Raw genomic sequence first — 24679 nt, 5'->3', positions numbered from 1 at the left:
TCAAGTCCATAAACGCGGCTAGTGCGTGTGTAAGACCAAAGAACATAACCAATAACTCGTAATGTCCATAACGAGTTCTAAAGGTTGTTTTAGAAATATCTTCTCCCTTTACCTTGAGCTGATGATATCCGGACCGTAAATCAATCTTCGAGAATACAGTCGTGCCTCGGAGTTGATCAAACAAGTCATCGATCTGGGGTAGCGGGTACTTGTTCTTAATCGTTACCTTGTTCAGCTCGCGATAGTCTATACACATCTGCATGCTTCCGTCCTTTTTCTTCATGAATAGCACCGGTGCTCCCCATAGTGAATGGCTTGGCCTAATAAAACCCAAGTCTAGGAGTTCTTGTAGCTGCGTCTTTAACTCCTTGAGTTACGTAGGTGCCATCCGGTATGGTGCCTTGGAAATAGGCTCGGTGCCCGGTACTAATTCTATCGTGAAGTCAATTTCCCGAGTCGGCGGCAATCCTGGCAAGTCATCAGGAAATACCTCTGGGAATTCTCTTACAATACGGACGTCTCCAACCTTGAGTGGTGTTTACTTTACCATATATGTGATGCTGGCTAAAAATGCTTGACATCCTTTTGCCATCATTCTTTGAGCTTTGAGAGATGATACTAACTGGGTGCGTAATCCTGAAGCTTGTCCCATAAAGCATAGTTTCTGGCCGTCAGGAGTCTCGAACATCACCTTCTTGCATTTGCAGTCGATGGTTGCGCCATGTCGTGCTAGCCAGTCTATGCCTAGTATTACGTCAAAGTCCTTGATCACCAGTTCTATCAGGTCTCTTTCTAGTTCTACGTCCTCAATCTTGATCGATACGCCTTGCACTATCCGTGATGATAGAACTACTTTGCCCGAAGGCAACTCGGTTACAAACCTAGTTCTAAATCTTTCACAAGGTTTGTCTAGTTTTTCTATCATTCCTAACGAGATATACGAATGAGTGGCTCCCAAATCAAATAATACAGAGCATATGTTATTGAGGATAGAAACCTGACCTGTGACCACCTTATTTCTAGCATCAGCCTCTCCTTGGGTTAAGGTAAAAACCCTAGCAGGAACCATCTTGTCGTCTTTCTTCCCTTCTGGCTTGAGCTGAGGACAATCTCTTTTCTCGTGTCCTTCCTGACCACTGTTAAAACATTCCTTGGTGTTTGTGCGGCATTCTCTAGGATGTTTCTTTTGACACTTAGCACATGGCGGGTATTCCACATAACCCGACCTATTTCCTCCATTATTTGTTTGTGCCCTCTTATCACTGTCAGATTGCTTGTTATCAGGATGCCTTCTCTTCTGACCGTTACTGTTGTTGTCGGACTGATGGTTGCTATTATGGTTGTTATTCCGACTGGTCTGAGGTTTACCTTGCTGTTTAGGTTCGGGTTTACTAGCCTCTTCTTTACTTACATTAGCTTGCAGTCTCTCTACTTCTATTGCCATCTCTAGAATGTCGGCATACGTAGTATTCCCTGGGTTTGCTATCTTAACCCCCAGCTCGATCTTTGGTCGAAGTCCTCTAACGAACTTGGACACCCTCAGATAGTCGGTTGGAACCATTTCTGTAACGACCCAAATTCGCTAATAAGGCTTAAGGACCTTGATTAGTGTGCCTGGAGGGCATAATGGGAATTATGTGTGGTTTTAATGATTAAGATGCATGATTATGATTTAAAGTATGTTATATGATTATTTGAATATTTGAGATGCATGAATATGTGTATTAGTATGCATGTAGGCCCTAATTAGGTTAGAAGGGCATAATCGTAATTTTGGCCACTATGGGCATAACTGTATTGATATACGTGATAATTGTTGAGACCACATTATTATGTGCATATATCTGTGATCTGTGACTCGAGACGATCCTAGTGAGCAAGGTAGCGAAAAAGTCATGGCGAGGATTTATACCCGGCTCGGGGAGAGCTCAGGGGTATAAACGGGAATTTAGTGAATATACTGGGGTCTATTTTGATATTGAGGAATATTGTTGGTGATTAGTTAGGTATCAGGGGTTAAGCGGGAAATATTAGAGACACTCAAGGAGTTAGTGGGAATTGGGTAAAATGACCAGAATGCCCTTAAGTGGATTAAAGGGTTTAGATTTAATAGGGAGGGCATAATAGTCATTTGGCTTACAGGAGTTAAGTATTACCAAGGCTTTATGTTAGTGGGAATTATAGAGAAGTGTAGAAGTCTGAAAAAGAAGGAAAAGAAAGGGAAAAGAAAGGGAGAAAACAGAGAGAGTTTTCTAAGTCGGTTTATATTTCCTTCATCTGTTTCTTGAGAATTTCTGGAGTAAAGCTCAGAGGAGAGCTGGGATAAACTAAGCATCAAGGATCCTAATCTAGGATTGAGAAATTGGCAGAGGTTTAGCAAGAGTTCATCAGCACTTGAGGTAAGACTTTAGAGTTCTTCAGTTTCTGTTTCTGGTTTTTGAGCTATGGTGTTTAAGTTGAATTGGATGGAACTTTAGGGAAATTCAGGCCTAAGGCTGAGGAGGAGCAAGCCAAGGAAGTCTAGAGGCACCTTGTGGTCGAAATTCCACCAGAGGTATAAATTCTAAACTCCAACTTTGTTGTTCAGCTGGTTTCTGCTAAGTTTTAGTGATTAGGAGTGGCTATGGTGGATTTTGAGTTTGGGGATGCATGTGCTTGAGTTCTAGGTATTTAGGGTGCTTGGGATGAGTGGATTATGGTCATAAGGTTGTTTTTGAGTTTGGTAAAGGTTTGGAAGAGTTTTGGTTGAGGTTGGTTCGAGGAAAACGCAGGAAGGGAAAACTGATGCTGGTCTGTCTGTGACTAGCGCTACAGCGCTAGCCTTTGGGCGCTATAGCGCTAGGCCAAGTTTGCTGATGGGGTTTTGCTTCTGTTTGTAGCGCTGTAGTGCCCTCCCATGAGCGTTGTAGCGCTACCCTGCCTTCTAAAGGGGATTTTAGGGTTATTTGCAAGGGCTTTTGACCTAGGGTCTGGGGTTTGATTCCACCACCTTGTTTGGTGGAACTAGAACTTTCGGGGGGCTCGAGATTGGCCTCGAGGCTAGGTTTTGAACTTGAGGATTGATAATGACTTTGGCCCATGATCGTGTTTAGGTGAGTGCTAGGGCTCGAGGGGGATCGTGCTCAAGGATTCGAGGGATCAAAGCTAGTAATTGAAAGGTAAGAGAACTGCACCCAGTTATATGTTTGTGATGGGACTAAGTGCTCCCAATACTTGCATCGTGTCAATGATGGTATCACGCCATGGGACATGTAAAATCGGCCTAAGAGTGCCGTACATTATATTCGCGCACAGGGCGCGGCTTGGCCACTGGTAGCCAAGGACAGCTTAATATTCACTGAGCTCGGTTTAAGCGGGCTGGAGTCAGTGGGATAATGGAGGGAGCAGCCTGAGAGCGCTAGCCCTAGTTATCATTTATGCAATGATGTATAATATGAATTGATATGAAATGATTATGCTGAATGACTATATGATTGAGATTATGTGATGCAATGTGAGATATTGATATGTCTGTTGATTGCTTATGCTCTGTTGTTGTGTTTTCTTGCTGGGCCTTGGCTCATGGGTGCTACGTGGTGCAGGTAAAGGCAAAGGCAGATTGGACCAAGCCTAAGATGGAGAGCTCCGAGGTGGAATGTACATAGCCAGCTGTTCGACCGCCATGGTCGAGGAGTGGGTCAGGACAGGGATTGCCTAACTGTCTGTTTTGCCTTAATATGGGCTAATATTGTATATAAACCTTGTGTCTTTTGTAATCGGTCTTTAAACTTAATATTTTTGGGATCCCATGTAAACAGATGATGCTTCTTAATGAAAATGTGGCTTTTGAAACCAAAGCACTTTTAACCCTAGTTCCTTTATAGTTTCTGTAACACGATTTTAATTAAATGACTTGATTAGCAAGTCTGACACTTTATAAACACACAGTGTAACGGTCTTGGCTATCCAGGGCATTACAATTTCTGGAGCGAACTTGGCTAGGCGGTCGAACTGTCGAGCATACTCTGCCACTAATAAACTACCTTTCTTCAAGTTTGCGAACTCCTCGACTCTCGAAAAGAGTACAGGCGAATTGTATTACTTCTTGTGGAACAACTCCACAAATCGAGTCCATGTCATGGTGGCAACATCATGCGATTGCTGGACCAAGTCCCACCATATCCTGGCATCCTTCTTGAGCAATGACGAGACACAGGATATACGGTCTGCATTACTGAGATTCATGTGCGTCAGAATTGGCTCCACATTCCTTAGCCACTCTTCTGCCTCAAAGGGGTCTGTAGTCCCTTCGAAGTTTGGAGCGTGCTTCTTGCGGAACCTCTCATAAACTGGCTCCATGTCTTGTACTGGATACGGCGCGTAGTTCTCCACTGGCCATCCCCCATATGGACCAACTTGTTGGGGTGCTGAGGCCATTTGCTGTGGTTGTGGCTGCGGTGGAGGCTGAGGCTGAGTCTGGGGCTGAGCCTGTTGTCGCTGTTGCTGCAAAAGTTCCTCGACTTGTTGTCGCAGTCTGGCAATCTTCGCAGTGTTGTTAGCTAGCGGTGCCGGCGCATTGCGGCTGGCAGTAGCACGCACTCCCCTTCTGCGAATTGGAGGGGCTTCATTGTTCACTGGAGCAGCGTTGGAGGTGTTTCAATTGGTGCGTGCAGATATTCGGAGCTACATTGCAGCAGAGTTCTAACAGTTGAAAGAAACATGTTAGAACTTTACCTAATAGGCTCTAAGGCAACACTTATTCTAAACAGACATAACTCAGACCTATTGATTATGACTTCTTATGAAAATTATATAAGTCTTCTTTATTTTTTTATTTTTTTTTAGAATGGGTTTCTATACTTAGAAAAACATGCCATCTTTATTATTTCTAAGTCTGTTTCTAATCATCCTATATGACTAAATTCTCAGGCTCGAAACTTATCTTTGTTCCAAAGTTAACCATATTGAGGGAGGGCTGGGATCAGTAAATCGTTCCCACTACTATGGCCCCCTAACTCTCAATATAGAAACTTGGTTCATTGATTTGTATCCACCCTCACCAAACTTAGTCATTATTAATTTTATTTATTATTTATTATGATTGCGAAAAAAATCAAACTCATACATGATAACAAAATAACATGATATTAATTTGGAAAAGAGTTTTCACTTATTACAACCATAAAACAAACAATGAAACTAACTATTCTAAAAATCAGGATCTTCTACATCCGATCCTTCATCTAGCATATCATCATCTAGCTCTTCATAATCTTCATTATCATGTGCCTCAAAATGTCCTCGCGGAAGGTTCGTAAAAATCCTATGTTTTTGCTCATTTGTAAACTGAAATACTGATTTTGAAGTGAACCTAATTAAGAGAAAGTAATATCTCATTGCTGCTGGCAGTTCATCTTCATCATCCATTGTTTCCCATATCTCCTCTAAGGCTGCAATTACGGGATGAAAATCTCTAAATAGTCTAATTACTAAAACGTATTGTTATGTTGCTCTCATCATGATTTGCTTAGACTCTTGAAGGTGACCTATTTCTCTGTGGAACAAAAGCAGTCTCCGAGTGATTTTCTCTAGTGTTCCTATGGTGTTTCTCGGTTCTCTTATTCTCTTTAAAGCCTTAATGGCTCGGATATCCTCATAGGTTAATGCTCCGTTCATACTTAACTGAAAACATAAATGATAAAATCGTTAGCTATACATATAAGCATAATAACTATAATTTAAATACTTACTTGGCAGTCAGATTCGGAGCTTTGAGTGTGTGTATCGAGGAGAACTTCATGCGGATGAACCGTTTGCTCTGATACCAACTGTAATGACCCAACTACTCTAGACTTTGGACCATTAATGACTACTATACATAGACACTAATTTTAATAAAACTTACATGTGAAATAATCATAACTTTATTAAAACTTGAAAAAAAAAAACAAGTGTTAAACTACATAAAATTTAAAGTAGGATATGGGATCCCATTGTTTTTAAAATGAAAAACATAACATAACTTTAAATAAATGGATTACAAAATAAAGTGCGGAAAATACATATAAAGCATAATTTTTAAAAGACTAAAAAGCGACTTGATCCTCGAACCAAACACTCAATCCATCCATTTCCATTTTGCCTCAATACACAACCCCCAAGCTGCCAAGAACCCTTCTGCCACCATAGCTACTTTCCTGCACATATAAACATAAAGGAATGAGCCTAATGCCCAGCAAGGAAACTCTAACACATAGATCATATACATAAAATTAATATCAATATATACTAAAACATATCATAAACATATGTCACATATACTATAATGGCCATTATTACTTGGGGCTCGTAAACTAAACAAGTCATATGCCCATAAATTTATTGGGGCTTGTTAGTTATACAAGTCATATGCCCAAGTCTACAATCATACATATTATAACATATAACATAACACATAACACATAAATCATAAGATACCATTTAACATAATATATAAAATCCTATCCTATTTTCCTTACTAAATATACTGGGATATGAGAACAGGTTTGGGACTTTGGAAACACTCCTAAAAACCATCAAAGGAAGGTGAGTATACTAAAGAAAAAGGGATGAAAATAATGAAAGAACTATACCATCGAAAATATACTTACCAAGAATCTTATGTTCAAGATCTTAGATTTCCTAACCAAGAATAAAGAATAAAGTTAGGATTTTGAGTAGAAAGCTATAAGAATAACACAGAAATGAACTGGAATAATGAATACCTCAAATGCTTCTATAATCGAACTACACCTCGAACCAAAAAATACTATGAACCTTACTTCCCGAGTGTTTATTAAGCTTATAAAGTTAAAGCTTATGTTCCCAACCCAAGTGTTTAAGCACACAAAAATAACCTAGCAGCTTGCAGCCTCTGAAATTAGCTTGATGAATGAATAAATGGCTTGGTATTGGTCCTATTGATAGAGTTCAAGAATGAAAAGATCTTCATTTAACTTTAATAAAATAATGGATTTTTAATTGAAAAATATTTGAATTATCGTTCGGCAGAGGCTGAAGACTCGGTCAGAAAGATGCTGGACTTATCAAGAGGTTAAAGATTAAATTAAGCTCGGTTTCAAAAACATTCAAAAATCATTCAAAGGAGTCGATATATCACCCCTAGTAGGCGATATATCGCCTGGGCTAATATGCCAGAGGCTCGTCGAGTTGGTCGTGCGAAGTTACGTGTTTTTCGTATCCCCGTATTGCGATATATCGCCCCCTATAGCTGCGATATATCGGCATACGCTGAATATTTAAACACGAAATTGCACATTTTCAGCCTAATTTAAATTGAGTAAACAGCCTTGACTAAGTCCTCTAACAATTTCAAAGCTGCTGGCAGACCCTAGGATATTCAAATATTAATCTTAATAAACTTATTCCTCAAAAATACTTAATTATCATTAAACATACATATGACAAGCGTTACTATCTTATTGGGTCTATCTAAACCTTATAATATAATAAATATCACCATCAATATCAGTCATATTAATCAACTTAGGTTAAAATTAATATTCTTAAACTATAGGTTAAACTTAGAAAATTTACAAGTGTTACTACGAGTGTCCAATTAAATCCCGGTCTGAACCAAAATCCACAGTCATAAAAATACTACAATTATTACTATTGCTACTACTATCTAACTAGCTAAGTAAAGTTCTTGGACTCTACACAGGATGCAAGGAGCTGTCTGATAACTACATTCGTCAAATATTCTCCCTTCACACTTCAGCCCTAGTTCTGTGATAGGAGAGGAATAAGCGAGAAGACTACTACAACTCTTGCACCAACATACGAGAGTGATTTGGTTGCTATGGTTGAGAAAGCTCAATTATTGATCCCTTATGCAATAGGGAGGCATGAGTTCCATGTGTTAGATGGTGAGTTAAATGGTGAAGTCGACCTCCTGAATAAGACATGCACATGTGGTCTGTTTCAGCTCATTGGCATTCCTTGTGTTCATGCACTTTCTAGATCCCTTAAAAGAGGGGTCACCTTTTATTTTCTGTGTTCAGATTACCATAAATTTGAGACATGGATGTCCTCTTATACAAAAACTATATACCCTTGTGGTAATGCGGAAGAGTGGATTGTTCCACATGACATCAAGACAATGAAAGTGAGAACACCTGCACACAAATATCTTGTTGGTCGTCCAAAGAAGAAACAAGGTAGGCCAAAGAAGAATCGTCTTCCTTCTAATGGAGAAAAACTGGTTGTAGAATGCAAATGCATCACATGTGGAGGTCGAGGCCATAATAGGGCAACTTGTAAAGTTCGAGTTTGAAATTTATGAGCATTTTGTTAGACTTTGAAATTTATGAGGACTTTGTTAGAATTTTATAAATTTAGATCCTTAACATGTATCGATTTACCATGGAAACTTCATCGAAATGACAACGAATTATTTTTTAAAATAGTGCTTAAGTGTTGTATCAAAATAAATGTTCTAAAAGTTAGAAAAAGTCAAGGCTACACATTCTCATAAAAAATATCTATGCATAATTTATCCCTAAAGTGCTGGATGTGGTCGTCAATCGCATATGACAGGGGAATGTCTCCAAGAATATACTCCAAGTGCTTGATGGAGAATACACCTCAATCTCCGCTGAAATCAATAGATTGCACTTATGAGTTTATTGAAAACTAAAGCAAAACAAGGTTATGAAACACTAAAGTTAGTACACCTAATACCTTGATCTAGACTGTGGGACATTATCCTTCGACAAGCGCCTTCGATTAAAGTCTTGAACGATAATCTTCGGTCTAGCTATTTTCAACTTAAGGCGTCGTTTAAACATTCCATAAGCATTGAGTAAAGATGGAAGCATCTTAACCCAAGGCTCCGTCAAACCATTCAACTGATCGTGGCTAACGTTTGAGTGGTCTAAGTCAAAAACAGTAATCATCCAATTGTCAAATTTATCTTACAAAGGATCCAATGACTCCCTTTAATGCACCAGTGGAAGTAGATCTCGTTGCATTCACCCCAAGGCTTCTTATATTTTTGCTTATCTCCTTTCGTGAATTGAAGGACGTCTTCATCCCATCAATATGTTTTGGAGCTCTTCTTGAATTCGACATATCTGGCAGGAATATACTGTGTAAATGATGAATCAATGATCGCGACATTCATAGGGCACATATTCGGCAACTCTATAAGACGTCTCTGTAGCAGATAATTTGTAGCGTCAAGGTGTTGCAAATAATAGATTATCGTTGAAATAGAGCTTTGTTAAAATGAGATGAATGTGTTAACAATGAATATAAAAGACTTACAGTTTCTGCCAACCATTCTTTTTCCACTCTCAACTTCAGAAACCAAACAGGGGTGCCCTCACAACATATCTTGATCCAACTCCTTTAAAGGATTGATCTCCACTGGGTACAATCTACTTCATTTTAAAAAAAATGTAACTCATAGATTAGTATTACCTAGGACTGTCTGCAATGGTTGATGAGGTGTGGCTTCTCCAACAAGAGGCTCATAACATGTGGGGAGGATGTCATATTCTACGTCCTCTGACCAAGTAGGTGCAGGATTAGGTATACCACCAAGTGTTGCCAGCTTCTCCAATATAACTTCCTAATTCTTAAGCACGGTACCTAGAGTGGCCTCAATCTCGTCCATTGCACCAAATAGTCTGGTCATCTAACCCAACATAGCCTCATAAGCCCCAGGAGAAGGAACAGAACTAGGTGCACTAGTATTAGGAGCAGCCTCCGTCGCAGCATCCTCCATAAATATGCCACTGCTATTTCAGCCACCGCAGTAGCCTCTACCTCATGATCGAAGGGTCTTCCTTCCTCAGGCATAGGCTGGATCATATCCTGTAGGATTGCATACCTAGGAGCATCCCCTTCTATCCTCACATATATAGTTGCGAAGAATTCTCGCTCGTCTAGAGGCTTGAGAATAAAAATGCATGATAATTGTAATGAAAACAAAACAAGAAAGTTAAAAACTCCTGAAGTTGATTGATATAAGGCAAAAAAAATTGGATTTTTTTATTTTAAAATAACTTACATGTTTCCTCGCAAGTATATCCTTCACTGCGTATGCTTCGGCTGGCCTGTGCTCTCCCATTGTAACATCCTAGGGAACTTGAATCCACGGGCTTGGTGTATTCCTTCTACAAATCGAGAATGGTATCGTAAGCTCAGTATTGCAAGGCTGGCAAATATCCCTTGGAGGTGTACTTTGGCTCCACCTAAACACCCTTAGAAGATTCCCCCTCAGTGGTCTTCTTCACCTTCTTGGCTGGTAATGTAGCACCAATTGCTTTCATTTCTCTACTGAATTGTTTCACAATTGTATCGAATGAAAGAGATCCCCATGGATACTTGTAAAAATACTCTAAATCCTCCACCATGAACAATGAATCTCGCCAAATAACATTATTGTACTCGACGACCAATAGTATCCCCAGCATAAAATAAACCAACTTGAACTTGAACAAATCATCAGGTACATCACACATGGTAAATTCTCCTTCCAACATAAAAAACCTAACGTCCTTCTCAGGTTCCACAACAAAATATGTATCGAGTAGGTGGGAGGACCTCAAGTGAGGTAGAATGTCAGGGGCAAGTTGTGGACAGGAGCAACTCAGCCCAGTCATAATGACAAACTCGTGCACCCCAACCTTACATAAGTTTGGGCTCATCAAGAAGTGTAACTCAACGTCATGTAGAGACTTGACCTTCCACAAAAGTATAGTGTGCACCATTGCCCCAAAGAACGAAAAGGCAGGGGCTGTGAACAATGTTCCAAAAACAGACTCCTTCACCCTCTCCAACAATCCATGCTCTGCAAACCTTTTCTTCAGTTTAGTTAGCCTCTCAGAACCCATGTAGGTGATACGACTGACATAACGATCCTCTATGGGGATCTCAAGAACCAGGATACATTTGGGTGGCATCTGCAAAATATCCAAAAAAAAAGAGAGAGAATTAAGTCAAATTACAAAAAAAACAACAATTCATCGATATTGCATCATTAGGCATCGATATAGCATATTAGCAATAAACAAATTTCAATATTTAAGCATTTGCATCGAAATACCATCGATTTGGCATCATTACTGATGTTACCAACTATCGATAGTCCGTCGAAATAACATCGATTAGGCATTGAATAGTATTTAAAAAGATAAAAAAATTGATGTCATCAAATCCGCATTGAAATGGCATCGATTTAGCATTGATACATCATCATCCAAACATATGGCATCGAACAAGCATTGCCATACAATGGAAATAGCATAGATTTTATTATATATAGCAAAAGAAAACTGAAACTAAGGAAACATCGATAAACCATCGAACTAGAATTGAATTGGCATCGAATAACATTTAAACAAATATAAATTTGATACCATCAATTCCACATCGAAATGGCATCTATTTAGCATCGATACATCATCATCCAAACATATGTCATCGAATAAGCATCGACATGGCATCCAAAGAACATCTAGTTTATTATATTGAGCAAAAGAAAATTGAAACTACGCATGTAACACCCTCACTTATTTTAGTTAATACTATATCTGAGGTGTTACTTTTTAAAACTATATCATAATTACTTTCAGCGAAAGTCTGGATATTTTTTTAGAAAACTTATTTCGCATTATTTACATTAAACACAAAGTGTGTCTCAAACATATTATACATAAGTATTAAATAACCCAATTTGTTTTCAAAACATAACTTCACACTTTATTACAAACATACACACTAATAAACTAAAATAACCCACAAAATTTCGATATGTTCATATGTACAAATCAGGGTGAGGACCATGGTTCAGTTCTCCTTTATCATTCACTCATTTCTTTCTCTACCTGCAACACAAGATAACTGTGAGCCTAAAGCTTAGTAAGTAAAGTAATGCATGCAATGCTAATGATTACCCAATGTCAATGGGCATACACAACTTCTTTTTAAATTTTGGGCCCCTTAATATTATGCACACTATTTGATTAGGCCAATGCCTGCAGGGCTTGTTACACATATAATATAAAAACCCATGGGTACTCCTCCGGCTAGCCATCACCATAGTAGAGCACATTAAAAACTTTATTCCATCGTTGCCCTGTCGGGCTCAAGAGTTAAGGCGGGCACACACTGTGGTGTCAATACATATAACAATAACTCATATGGAGGAGAAATAAAAACGGGAATATGGAAAACATTATAATTGGTTCACTAAAACCTAGCCCAAATTATTGGGCTGCCACTAACTATAGGCCTCCGTTTACACTTACTTACACTATCATTTTCATTTTCAAAACAGTGGCACTAAACTTAAACTTCTTATTACAACTTACTTTTATGTTGCATAAAAATTGCTAAAGCATCACATAATTAATCATCATAATATCAAGCATGGTCTTATATCATACAATAATTCACCATATCACTATTATGCCATGCATACAAATTTATGATGAAGTGCCAATGTATGTTAATACCACTTACTCACAAAATATTCATATAATGCATACTTTCACATAACATGTAATTCTTGTGTTGCAGTTGAGTACTTCACTTACCTTGTGTCCAAAATATATTTCACCGTGTAACAAGTGGTGTCTTAGGTGTTGATGTACTTATCATGACAATGGCATGAATTTTACATCACTTCAAACATATGATTTTTCTTAGGATCTCTAATGACATATATAAAAACTTAGCTCATTGTTTTAATCCTTTAGAAAAATCTCAAAATCCTCATAATATCATAATCATGACCATGATAAATTTTAACACTTAATTAGGTTACTATCATCCAATTTGTAGAAATCCAATTTCATACCATAATGATGGCAGCAAGACATTGAACTATCATTTAAAAATATCTGTAGAACATCATATCAAATTTCATATCCAAATCATGTCTAAAATGCATTAAACCACATAGATCGAGTGTTAGATTTATCTTAGACACATGGAGAAATTTTGACAGATCTTCCCCTTAATTTTACCTATCCCTAAATATCAAAATAAATCAGTAATCAACATCAACTAACCTGCCATAACCACATATCCCAAATACCAACATAATTCATCACAAAGTTATCATATACCGATTTTGATAAATTCTAATTTCCAAGATCATCACCCAAATTAAATGAGTCTCCACATCTATTCAAACATTTATAAACATATCTATCGTCTTATAAACTCAATCAAATAACCAAAAATCAGTTTGTACTCCAAGAACCACAAAAACCTCATAAAACACAAAATTTCACTTAACGATCAACTTTTCGGCAAAAACAAACTCTTCTAGCTTTTCTAAACCTCAAACAACTTCGAAACTCCCAAGAAATATCTTACAAAAAATAAAAACACCATAGATAAGCTCTCAGCAAAATTAAAAAACGTGGTTTAACTTCCAAGTACAATAATTTACCTTAAAAAGGCCAACACTAAGCTTAATCCACTTCTTTGGCTTTGATTTAACTTGAATCTCCTTAGAATCTCTTCAAGCCAGCCAAGAAATGTTTTTGATTTTCTTTTCTCTCTGGTTTTCAGAGTCTTGGTCATGGAAAGTGATAAGGTTGATGATAATCCTTTATTTTCAATGATTTGGCCTTATTGTATCAAAATTTGACACATTTCACCTTATCATTTCACTTTTTGACTTATGAAAACCTTATTTCTTAAATAATTTCGACTTAATCATCTGCTAGGCCTATTCTCCTTATGTGTCAAACACTCACACCAAACCTTAGGTCCATATAAGTTCATACCCAATAGTTATGCTTACCCGATTAAGCGTAGCGCACTTATCCTAAGCTCGTTTTGACTTTACGTCAACACCACTGATTATGTATGCCTCCCATAAAGACTTGATCCAATGGTTCTAAAACCATTTTTAATTCATCAATGAGACTTTAATCATACCTCAATTATATTTGGTAAATCTACTAGTACTCAATTTTACACCGAAATACTAGTAATCGGCATTGTACTATTTTTCACCGCTTAACATCTTTTGTCTTCTATGTCTCACTTTTCTCACTTGATTTCATGCCTTGTCCATATTTTTCATACTTTCTTATATCTTTAGCACATCAAACACCCATAAAAGGCAACTAAAACGCCACAAGGTTAATAATATTGAACATACACATAGACATCATATACACAACTTTTATACTTATACATAGAAACACTTATAAGAATATGCATATGCTCAAATTATACATAATGTATGATATGTAATGTAATGCAATCATGTGATTATTGGCTATATTATATCAAAATAATGTGGGTGCTACAAAGCAAGCATCGATAAACCATAATAGAATCGATTTGACATCGACCACATTTAGCAAATAACAAATGTTATCCCAAAAATTGACATATCGGGCGTGGCACTAAGCTTGGACACATGGAGAAGATTGGGCAGTCCCCCAATAGGTTGGTCGGTGTATACCTGCAGGTGCGCAAGGGCGCGACCTGGGCAGCAGCTCGGGCTCGGGTCGAGTTCGAGGTCGGGGTCGGGGTCGACGTCACAACATAATTTTATACCCATAATTTTTTTTTTTAAAAATTACAAAAATCTTATGCCCCAAATTGACTTACACATTTCATCTAGAAATTTTAAGAACAATTCCTAAACCCAAAAGCACCATAATAAACAACCCTTAAGAATCTATCATCGTGAAAATAAACATCCATCCATTCAAACATATATCGCATATAATATCAAACAACAATTAATAATATGTATAGATTAATGACCTGCTCTAGTACCAATTGTAGGAAAATCATTCAGAGCACACAGCGACATTGGCGTGGTGGGCCCGTTGTTGTTTATTGAACAACTGAACAACAACAATCAAGAATATTTCATTAATCATATAAACAATTTATATGACCAAGAAAATAATCAAGAAACATTATCATACAATACTATTAATCATGCAACAAATATGTATATAAATATACAATATATTTATATAGAATATATAAACACAAATAATCAAGAACATAAACTTTTACCTTTAGAAGCCTATCAAGTGTCCTTGAATCTTTTCGTATTTTTATCGATCTTCCTATCCAAAGGTTTGAGCACTCAAACCACAATCTTCCTGAGTGTGCTCTACATCTCAAGATGTGTGTGGGCAAATAGAGAACATGGGTTTGTATTTTAGGAATCACAAGTATTTCTCAACACATGAGAACTTAGATTATGGTCTCAGAATGGCTAGAATAAATAAGAAGAAGAAAAAGAGTTTTGTCTGACAAAAACTCTGAGAACTATTTTGAATTGTGTATTGTGTTGTATTGTTCAATCATTTTCTGTGTTTTTTCTCTTCTTCTTCTATATCAAATATATAGAGATTTATCTATCACCTTATTATTCAATAATAATAGTAATATATTAAAATATCATAATGATGACAGGATTTGATTTAGGTAAATATCTAACTTACCAAATTTGAAAAAAAATTATTTTCAAATTATTGAATAATCAAATAAATAAAATAAAAACTACACAGATACAATATCTGTATATGTGGTACACACATGGCAAAGTCCTTGGACTGTGTCAGACGTGTACTGCTATTCTCTTTTGCAGGAATTTTGTATTTTTCTTTTATTTAATTATTTAACTAAAATTAATCTTCCACAAAATAAGGTGTTAATCTTTTTAAGGAAAAGAGGACAATCATATTTCAAATTTTAAATTTTAAATTCAAAATTCAAATTGATGATCATCATTATCATCATCTTTTAAAATTAAATAAATAAAAAACTATTTTTGACTTACCAATTTTATTTTCTCCCACTCAAATAAAATAATTAATTTATATATATATGAAATTAAAAATTTACATATTTACATTAATAATATTTTCAAAAATTAGTAATTAATTTTAAATTAATTATTCAACCTCAATTATCATATAATAGTATACTTGACCCGAAGAATAAAATTATTCTCAAATTCCTGAATTACAGTTATACCCTTGTATCAACTCTTACATTGATATGGTGTTGATAGAGCCACCCTGAGGACCTATGGACCTATAATATCAAGCTCCAATAAATATTACATTATTAATCAAAGCTCTTTGATTAAATAATCATATATATTAATCTCATGATTACTGCACTAAAAATATGAGATTGAACTCTTGATAATTATAGACATATATTTACTGAGTTCTTTATTAAGAATAAATTGTCCATTGATATAATCATTACATACAACATTAATCCTCTATTAATGGTTTATAATTAAAAGGGAATAAAATTACTGTTTTACCCTTTTAGCTATATCTTGTTCCTAGAGTACCATTGGCTTTACTAATGAAGGTTGTGTCACAACAAGCTTGCGACGTGAGCGCACATAACCTTTTCAGTTCCAAAAGTCAACCCAATAAGGAACCATTATTCAATATATAAGAAGGTATAGATTCCATATCTGTTAAACTACGTCCCCAACCATATACATCATTGAGTCCCCAAAACAATTGTTCTTAGCCTGATCAAAACATGGGGCTACTACCTTAACAGGAGTTACTAATGCAGGAACTTCTGGTGGAGGTGTTGCAAGGGGCATCGACCAGCCAGGACCGAGGGCCAAAGGTCCTAGACGGTATGAACCCCACGTGGATATCGAAGGATCTGACCCTGAAATTGAGCAGATAAGGGAGGTCATGGGAGAGATGCAAGATCAGCTTGCCACCATGAACCTGTTAAGGTTTTACGCCCTAATTAAAACTCAATTTCTTTGTAATCTCATTTTATTATTATTAAAAGAATAGAAATATTTTTTGACTTGGTCAATCACTTTGCTCACATGTTATATTTTCATGATTATTTGTTTAATATAAACTTCTATTAAATCCCGAGCATATAGCTAATCATATTTATAGTGATGTAATCACAGTGGAATATAAATAGATACTCTACCTTGACCTGCTAACAAATCAGGCACTTTGCCACGTACTCAGGTACGTCCTTCTCCATCCCAGGCCACCAAAATAAAGCTTTCAGATCCTGGTACATCTTCATGGTGCCTGGATGAAGAGAATAAGGGGGTAGAATAAGATTCATCTGGAATCTCCTATTTAATCCTAGTGTCCATCGGAATACCAATCCGATCCTAATACCTCAATAAATTTATACTTGACACTATAATAGTCCTTAGCTAATCCAACGAAAACATTCCCCTCCAATCCTTCCCATCTGTGGGTCACTCAAATGTTTTCCTTTAATCCTCTCTAAAAGAGCAAACTCAAGCATAATGTTGGCCAACTAGCCCACCAGTAACTCTATTCTAGTTCTGGTCATATCTTTCAACTCACATGATGCATAGGCAATCACCTTATTTGTCAATGAGGTAACAATTCTTGAGAACTCTTCCACAAAACACATATAATACTCTGCTAATCCAAGGAAACTCCTGACCTCAGAGGTGTTCCTTGGCCTTGGCCAATCTCTAACTGAGAGTATACTCAATATCATCGTTAAAGACGATCACAAACCAATTCAAATAATCTTTGAACACATTTTTATCTATTTATAAATGCCACTGAGACATTAAACAATCTAGAAGACATGACTAAAACTCATAATACCCAAAACTGGTATGAAAAACAGTCTTCTGCATACCCTTCTCCTTGATGTAATAACCAGATCGAAGATCCATCTTGGAGAATATGGTCTTACTCAATAACTGAACCTTCAGTTCCTACAGCTCTACTGAAGTCGTTCAATGTCGTGCCCTAGACATTGATTCCGTCCCTGGCACCAACAAAATCACCAATCTATCTCTTGGTATAGAGGTAACCCTGAAAAACCCCTGGAAACACATCCAGAAACTCACAGACTAATCCAGTCTGTCCTGGTCCCACTGGCACGACCTAAGTGGTATCCACCACATTAGCTAAGAGTCCTATGCATCCTCCTGCAATAGGTCTCTAGCTCTAAGTACAAATGTCATAAGTATATAGGGTCCATGCACAGTGCCAACAAATAGAAGGGTTTCTCACCCTCAAGCCCAAGGGTTACCATCATTTCCTTACAATCTATCATTGCCCCATACTTGGCTAACCAATCCATATCCAAAATCATATCAAAGTCGTGTTGGGAAACTTTATATAGGATCTTTATTTGTTTTCATGTAGATCTAATATTAAACAAAATAATATGAGATAACCTAGAACATGTTTCTAAAATTGAATTCAAAGAGAAACAACAATAAGAATACTTACAATATACGCAACGAAATTATTGAGTCCTTCCTTCAGTTTCTCTAACCCTTGTATCTTATTTGTCACTGAGTATTATCAAGAAACTGAACTGATCTTCAATTTTCTTCACAGTCTTCCAAAGTATCCTTAGAATCACCTAGACTAGAGTGGGCAATTCTCTACACATGAGATAGATACAGAGAGAAGAAGAGAAAATAACAAAGAGGCTTAGAAAAGGACTTGTGTTTAGAGAGAATCTAAAACTATCAGAAAATCTTACTTCTGAACTTATGAACTTCTGAAACTTCTATTTTGATTTCTCTCTAAGCACTCCTTTTATAGACTCAATTAGGCCATTTAATTTATTTAAAAAATTAATAAAATAATAGCCAATTTGAAGCCCTAGGTTGAAATTATCATGGGCTGTAGGCCCGTGAAAATTCTCATTTGATTATAAGCCCATTGGACTTAAAATCAAGGCCTGTATTATTTTCTATTGATTTAATTAATTAAATAATTATTTAAATCCCTTATAAAATTAATTATTTATAATTTGAACCTTGATTTAAACTTATTTATTAATTTAGATACCAATTTATCTTAATTAATAAATATGCCCTAATTTATCTTTTCTTCTCAAAATTACATAACTCTGTGAAACTATCCAAAATTGACATGGTCAACTTTGATAAGTCTAATTGATAATTAAATCAATTAATTGAGACTATCTAGATGATTTTATCCAAGGTACAATGGGGACCATGGGCCTATGAAATCAAGCTCCAATAAGTTATCATAAATCTAACAAATAAATTTTCTAACTTATTAATTCCTCGTGACTCCACTATAGACTCAGAATTGCACTCTTGAATTCATAGAACGCTCTATAACAAATATAGATACGCTATAAATTATCCATTGTTACAACCACAATTGTCACTCAATCCTCTATAGATGGTCTACAATGAGATGGGACTAAAATACCGTTTTACCCCTGATTGTATTTTATCCTTAGAACACTTAGTTCCTTGTAAATGATATTTCAGTAAACTAATTTAATTACTGAAATGAGATCTCTATCATTTAACACCTTGAACTAAACTAAAAGGAAACCATCATTTCACTTCTTCATCAGAAGCTATAGATGTTCATATCTATGATTAACACTCCCACTCGATTATACTACCGAGTTCCCAAGATGTAAGTATGGGCTAGTCTGTAGGGTAAGCTGGTAACGAACAAGTCAAAGAACTCAAATAATACAATCAGTTAGAATACTAACCACTCAGAATTGAGATTGAATTGACCTATGATCAGCTATATGATATGACTAGAATAGATAATAATGGTATGTTTACTTATCTTATCAATTGTCAATATCGATCCTGTCTGATGTAACAAATACATCTGATCTTATCTACTTTGCTAACATTCTGGAAAGAACATAACACTACAATGTGTAAGTAGATCATATCGTAGATTGGCAAGTCAGTGTAAATCCTGTGCACTGACTAATCTTAGGACTAACTTATTTTGAACATATAATCATATTTATATTCCACTGTGATTACGTCACTGTAAATACGATTAGCTATATGCACGTGATTAAATAGAAGTTTATATTAAACAAATAATCATGAAAATAAAACATGTGAGTAAAGTGATTGACCAAGTCAAAAAAATGATTTCTATTATTTTATTTATAATAAATGAGATCACAAAAAAATTGGTTTTTAATTAGGGCATAAAACCCTAACAAGCCGGTGATAACAAACTCTATCAAGTCAACTGATGAGTCCCTTCCCACAATAATCTAACTCATCTGTTAAAATTACCAATAGGGTACCAAATTATCATCATATCATAACCACATAATATGCATATCAAATCTATGCCTCTCTAGATGCAACAATACAAGGAACATGGCACCAAAACCAATCAGCATAATACAAGGATCAAAACCAAGAAGTTGACCTACCACTAGTGAGGGACAAGCCTTAGTCTCAGTCTCTGACTCTGACTGTGTTAGAGCGAACACTCAAACTGAAGTCGAGCCTCCTTTGGTTCGTCCTTCCTCAGTCCTAGGCAATCCTCTTGAAGTGCCCAACCATCCAACATAAGAAACATGTCGTTGCTCGACAATCTCCCAAATGGTGCCTCCCACACTGAGTGCATTCCGGGTAGATTTTCCGATCCCCATCCTCGCCTTGATGACCTATCTGAACATTTCGGTACCCCTTTTTTATTCCAGGAGTACTGAAAATATTGTCAACTTCTCTTTTCTAATAACTAGGACCGCTACCCCTGCCTAATCCAATAAACGGAGGTATCCCTGCTTGAGCTCCATGCTCTCCTGCACGTTTCCTCCGTATCTCATTCCCCGTACCCTCTACAATAAGGGCCCTCTCTACCACCTGAGCATAAGTAGAGATCTCATGTCCTGGGGCAATTCTAAAGCCCTGAGCTTTCCCAGAATTCAATCCTTGGATAAATTGCTCCTTCCGAGCCATATCCGTGGGTATCATATCAAAGGCAAACTTGGCCAACCCATCGAATTCGGTAACATACTCTATTACTGTCATGTTTCCATGAACCAGATTCAAAAATTCATTTGTCTTAGCAGTCTTAACTGCACCATAGTAATATCTTTCATTAAACAAATGCCTAAATTCTTTCCAGTTCATTGCAGTTGTATCTCGTGTCTGGGATACCACTTCCCACCACGTCTGGGCATCTCCCTGCAACATATATGTAGCATAGATCACCCTATCGTGACCCACCACCCTCATACTATCGAGGATGGAACTGATCATGCCCATCCATTATTCAACTCTAATGGATCTAGGCCTCCCTAAAAAATGGGAGGGTAATATTCCTGAAATATTTCACATAGAAATTCTCATCTGTTCTCAACCTTAGGCTGAGCCATAACTGGTGCCACTCCTGGAATAGCAAAGGAAGAGGTGTTCCAGAACCTATTGTTTTAAACACCTAATCTCTTCCTCTTGCCTCTGCAATCTTAATTGCATATCTGTAAACATGTGTAGCCAATTCTGAGAGGCAGGCGGAGGGCTCAGGTCCTGGCTGTAATTCCCAGCCTCAATATAACCACCACTGGGTCCCATTAATTGCCTTGGGTACATAACCTTTGATTAGTCTATAGTTAATAACTTGACCCATTAAGCATGATGAGTACATCTAGGAACCTTCCCCATGGGAAAAAATCACACAGAACCACCTTCACATACCACTGTAGTGCTAATATACATGCCCATAAAATTCATGCATCAATCAATAAGCCCTTCTCTTGCCAACAAAATATCATGCTCTTTACTCTAGCATGCAAATAACACATTCATAAATCAACTAAGTAGGTAATCACATAATCATATCAATAGTCAAGGGCTAGGCCCTATCAGAATCTCATGCTTCCTAATAAGGCATGCAGGTAAAGCATTTATATCTTATTTAAGTAGTTAAACACATATCCACATAAATAGTCACCATACCCTGAGTGGAGCTTGTCTTTAGTGACGAGTGTACACGTAATGACCCAAATTTCCTAATAAGGCTTAGGGCCTTGATTAGGGGGCCAAGATGGCTAATTATGGAATTATATGATTATATGATATTTATGTGTATCATTATGTGATTATGTGAATAATATTATAATGTGACTTGATATGCATGTTTAGGTGTATTAAATATGCATGTGGACCCATTTCTGTTTAATTGGATAATTTTCATAATTTGGCCCGTTATGGGTATATTTGGCGTATATGTGGTATGTGTGTGGTACTTCATTATTATTTGATTATGCTAGGGTTACTTAGCACGAGACGATCCTAGGAGGCAAGCCAACGGGAAAGTCAAAACGGGATTCATACTTGACTCGGAGTGAGTCAAGGGATATTTAGCACATTACCAGGATATTGGGTAATGGGAATAATTATTTGATGATAAATTGGGACTTAGTGAGATCATGGGGAAATTATGGGAATTTTGACTGTTTTACCCCGGGGACGTTTTTGGGACCCCGAGCATTAGGATTTGCTCGAGGTTACTTAAGCTTGAAGTAACCTGTCAGAATAATAAAAGAACATTCAGAACGTTCTCTCATCCTCTCGTTCTCGTTTCGACATCCGATCACATTTTCAAAGGAAACTCGAGTTTTAGGACTCGGATTCAAGCAACGATTCAGGCATAACGATTCTACGCAGGCGCCGAATACGTGGAACATCGTGGTTGGTGACGGTACGTCTTCCGATAACCGCATTTAATGGCCTAGCCTATGTCCAGCTGTCGTTTCATCTTTCGAGTGGAGGGCCTTGGATCCCACATCAGGGCAATCCAACGGCCCTCTTCACGTGACCCTTCACGCATATAAAAGGGGTGACCACCTTACGCATGGGCCACCCATTCATTTGAAATTTCGCAGAAATTTTCCTCTTCTTCTTGCTCTCAAAAATCCCCCCTTTTTTCTCTTTCCAATTACCATCTTCGGCGTTCCAGAAACTCAGGCGCAAGGGCTCCTTCGAAGCTTTGGAATCACCCATTCCGACGAAGCCCCAACCCAGGCAATTCCTTCATCCACTTCTCAGCCAAACACTCTGTAAGTCTCTTGACTGTGCATGTTTTGAAATTATTTTTCACTGTAGCTTAGGTAAATATTTACTGTAGCCGCATGCAAGGGTTTGCTGGGTTTTGTGGGAATGAAGGGTGAAAGCCTTTTAGGTTAGGGTATTGTTTGTAGTAGAAAACTGTTTAGGAGCATGGTTTACAGGATGCATTTTCTGGGGAAAATTTCTGGGTAGGATTTTTGGGATATTAGTTCAAAATATCCAGTATTTTGGGTGCAAAATCGAGTAGCTTAGGGGACACGCTTCACAGGCGGTTTTTCCTTTAGTGCCTATTGGAACTTTCCCTCCAAGGAAAAATTCTAACCTGACCCTCTTGACACGCGAATTCTGAGTAATCGGGGATCTGTTGGGAGCACAGGCACGTGTTCATAGAACCGCGTGGTCTCACTCTCCACGAGTTGGGCTTACCTCAGCTCGTGTCAAGGAAACAGATTGTTCTCCATTTTTAAGTCGCCTTCCTCTAAAATTTCTTCTTTTTGTTCACTAGGCGACCAGATAGGACCCAAGAAGAATTCTCCCAAGAAGCCTGTAGGCAGCTCGTCCTCCCGACAAGACAAAGAAAAGGAGGTGATGGCCGAATCCCCGATCCCCAACTTCGAGCCAGCAGTGGAACAGGAGCTCGAGGTGGCTCCCAACACGTTCTTTGAGGCGGAGAGGATTGTTTCAAAGATCACTGACCAGGAGAGGGTCAACAAAATATTCCTCTCCCATAACATCGGGCTGGGGAGAGGATCCGTGATTGCCCGACCTCCCGCAGAGGGCGAGCGGAGCTGCGCGCCGCTTGACGAGGCATTCTCGACCTGGAGCGACGAGCATTTTAAGGCGGGGGCCTTCCTCCCGCTGGATCAGTATTTCACTGACTTCCTCAATTATGTGAGGTTGGCCCCATTCCAGCTCCCCCCCAACTCTTACCGCTTGTTGGCGGGGTTAAGATATTTATTCTTGAAACAGGATAAGGAGGTCCCCACTCCTGCAGACATTTTGTACTTTTTCTGCCTCAAGGCTAGCCCGGAGCAGCGGGGGCGAGGCGATGGGTTTTATTACTTAACCCGGTTCCCCAACACGGCTGCAATCATTGAGCTGCCCAGCCACCCCAACGACTTCAAAGATCAATTCTTTATGTCGACGGGGTTCTGAAACTGCGAGCTCCACTACTTCAATCGTCCTCGTAAGTGTTTTTCAACCTTAGCTCATAGGTTAAGTATCATTTAGCTCCCCTTTTATCCGCTTCTGACTTAGGATAATTCTGCAGCTATATTCGCGAGGACAGAGAAATCTGTGACCCTCGGGGCCCAGTATGAGACACTGGCGGGCTTGCCCCCCAGTGAAAAGGATTACTGTGTGCTCGTGACAGACGAGACGATGGTGGCCTGTAAGCTGATCTTCCCAAATCAGACTCTCAACCTGAGGAGGACCCGGACGCTTCCCCCAGCTCGCGATACTAGGCCTACCATCGTGGAGAGGGTCGCGGGGGACAAAGATGAGGAGGACGAGGTTCCCCTCGTGAGGAACAGGAAGCGAGCGTTGGAGGTCGCCCAGAGAACGGACGAGGAGAGGATCCGGTCTGGAGCAGCTGCGGGTCCTTCTAGCCAAGGTAACCCTTACATGTTTAGGAATTTAGATAGGGCCATTGCCGATCCCCGGCTATCTAGGTTCAATCCCAGACAGCTCGTCCAACGTCACCGAAGTGATCCGAACCTGGATACAACCCTGCTTCACTGTGTCGACCAACTCGTGCTGGATTACCAAGATAGCCGCCCTAGGGGTACCGTAGTCGTAGATAACACCCTA

At 38.1% G+C, this 24679-nt stretch overlaps 1 protein-coding gene across 1 annotated transcript; it reads left to right on the top strand.

Annotated features, from left to right (window-relative positions):
• Nucleotides 1-7840: 7840 nt before the first annotated feature.
• LOC133832075 (uncharacterized) lies at nt 7841-8314 on the top strand. Its single transcript, XM_062262463.1, has one exon. The coding sequence runs from the start codon at nt 7841-7843 to the stop codon at nt 8312-8314; it is 474 nt and encodes a 157-aa protein (XP_062118447.1).
• Nucleotides 8315-24679: the final 16365 nt, after the last annotated feature.

The sequence above is a fragment of the Humulus lupulus genome, chromosome 4 (assembly GCF_963169125.1).
Source record: "Humulus lupulus chromosome 4, drHumLupu1.1, whole genome shotgun sequence".
Classification (NCBI taxonomy): domain Eukaryota; kingdom Viridiplantae; phylum Streptophyta; class Magnoliopsida; order Rosales; family Cannabaceae; genus Humulus; species Humulus lupulus.
Note: the sequence above shows the minus strand (reverse complement) of the source record. Positions and strands in the feature narration are given on the sequence as shown.

What these genes read in the sequence shown, in the direction of transcription:
- LOC133832075 (XM_062262463.1), top strand. Translation starts at nt 7,841, where the DNA reads ATGGTTGAGAAAGCTCAATTATTGATCCCTTATGCAATAGGGAGGCAT.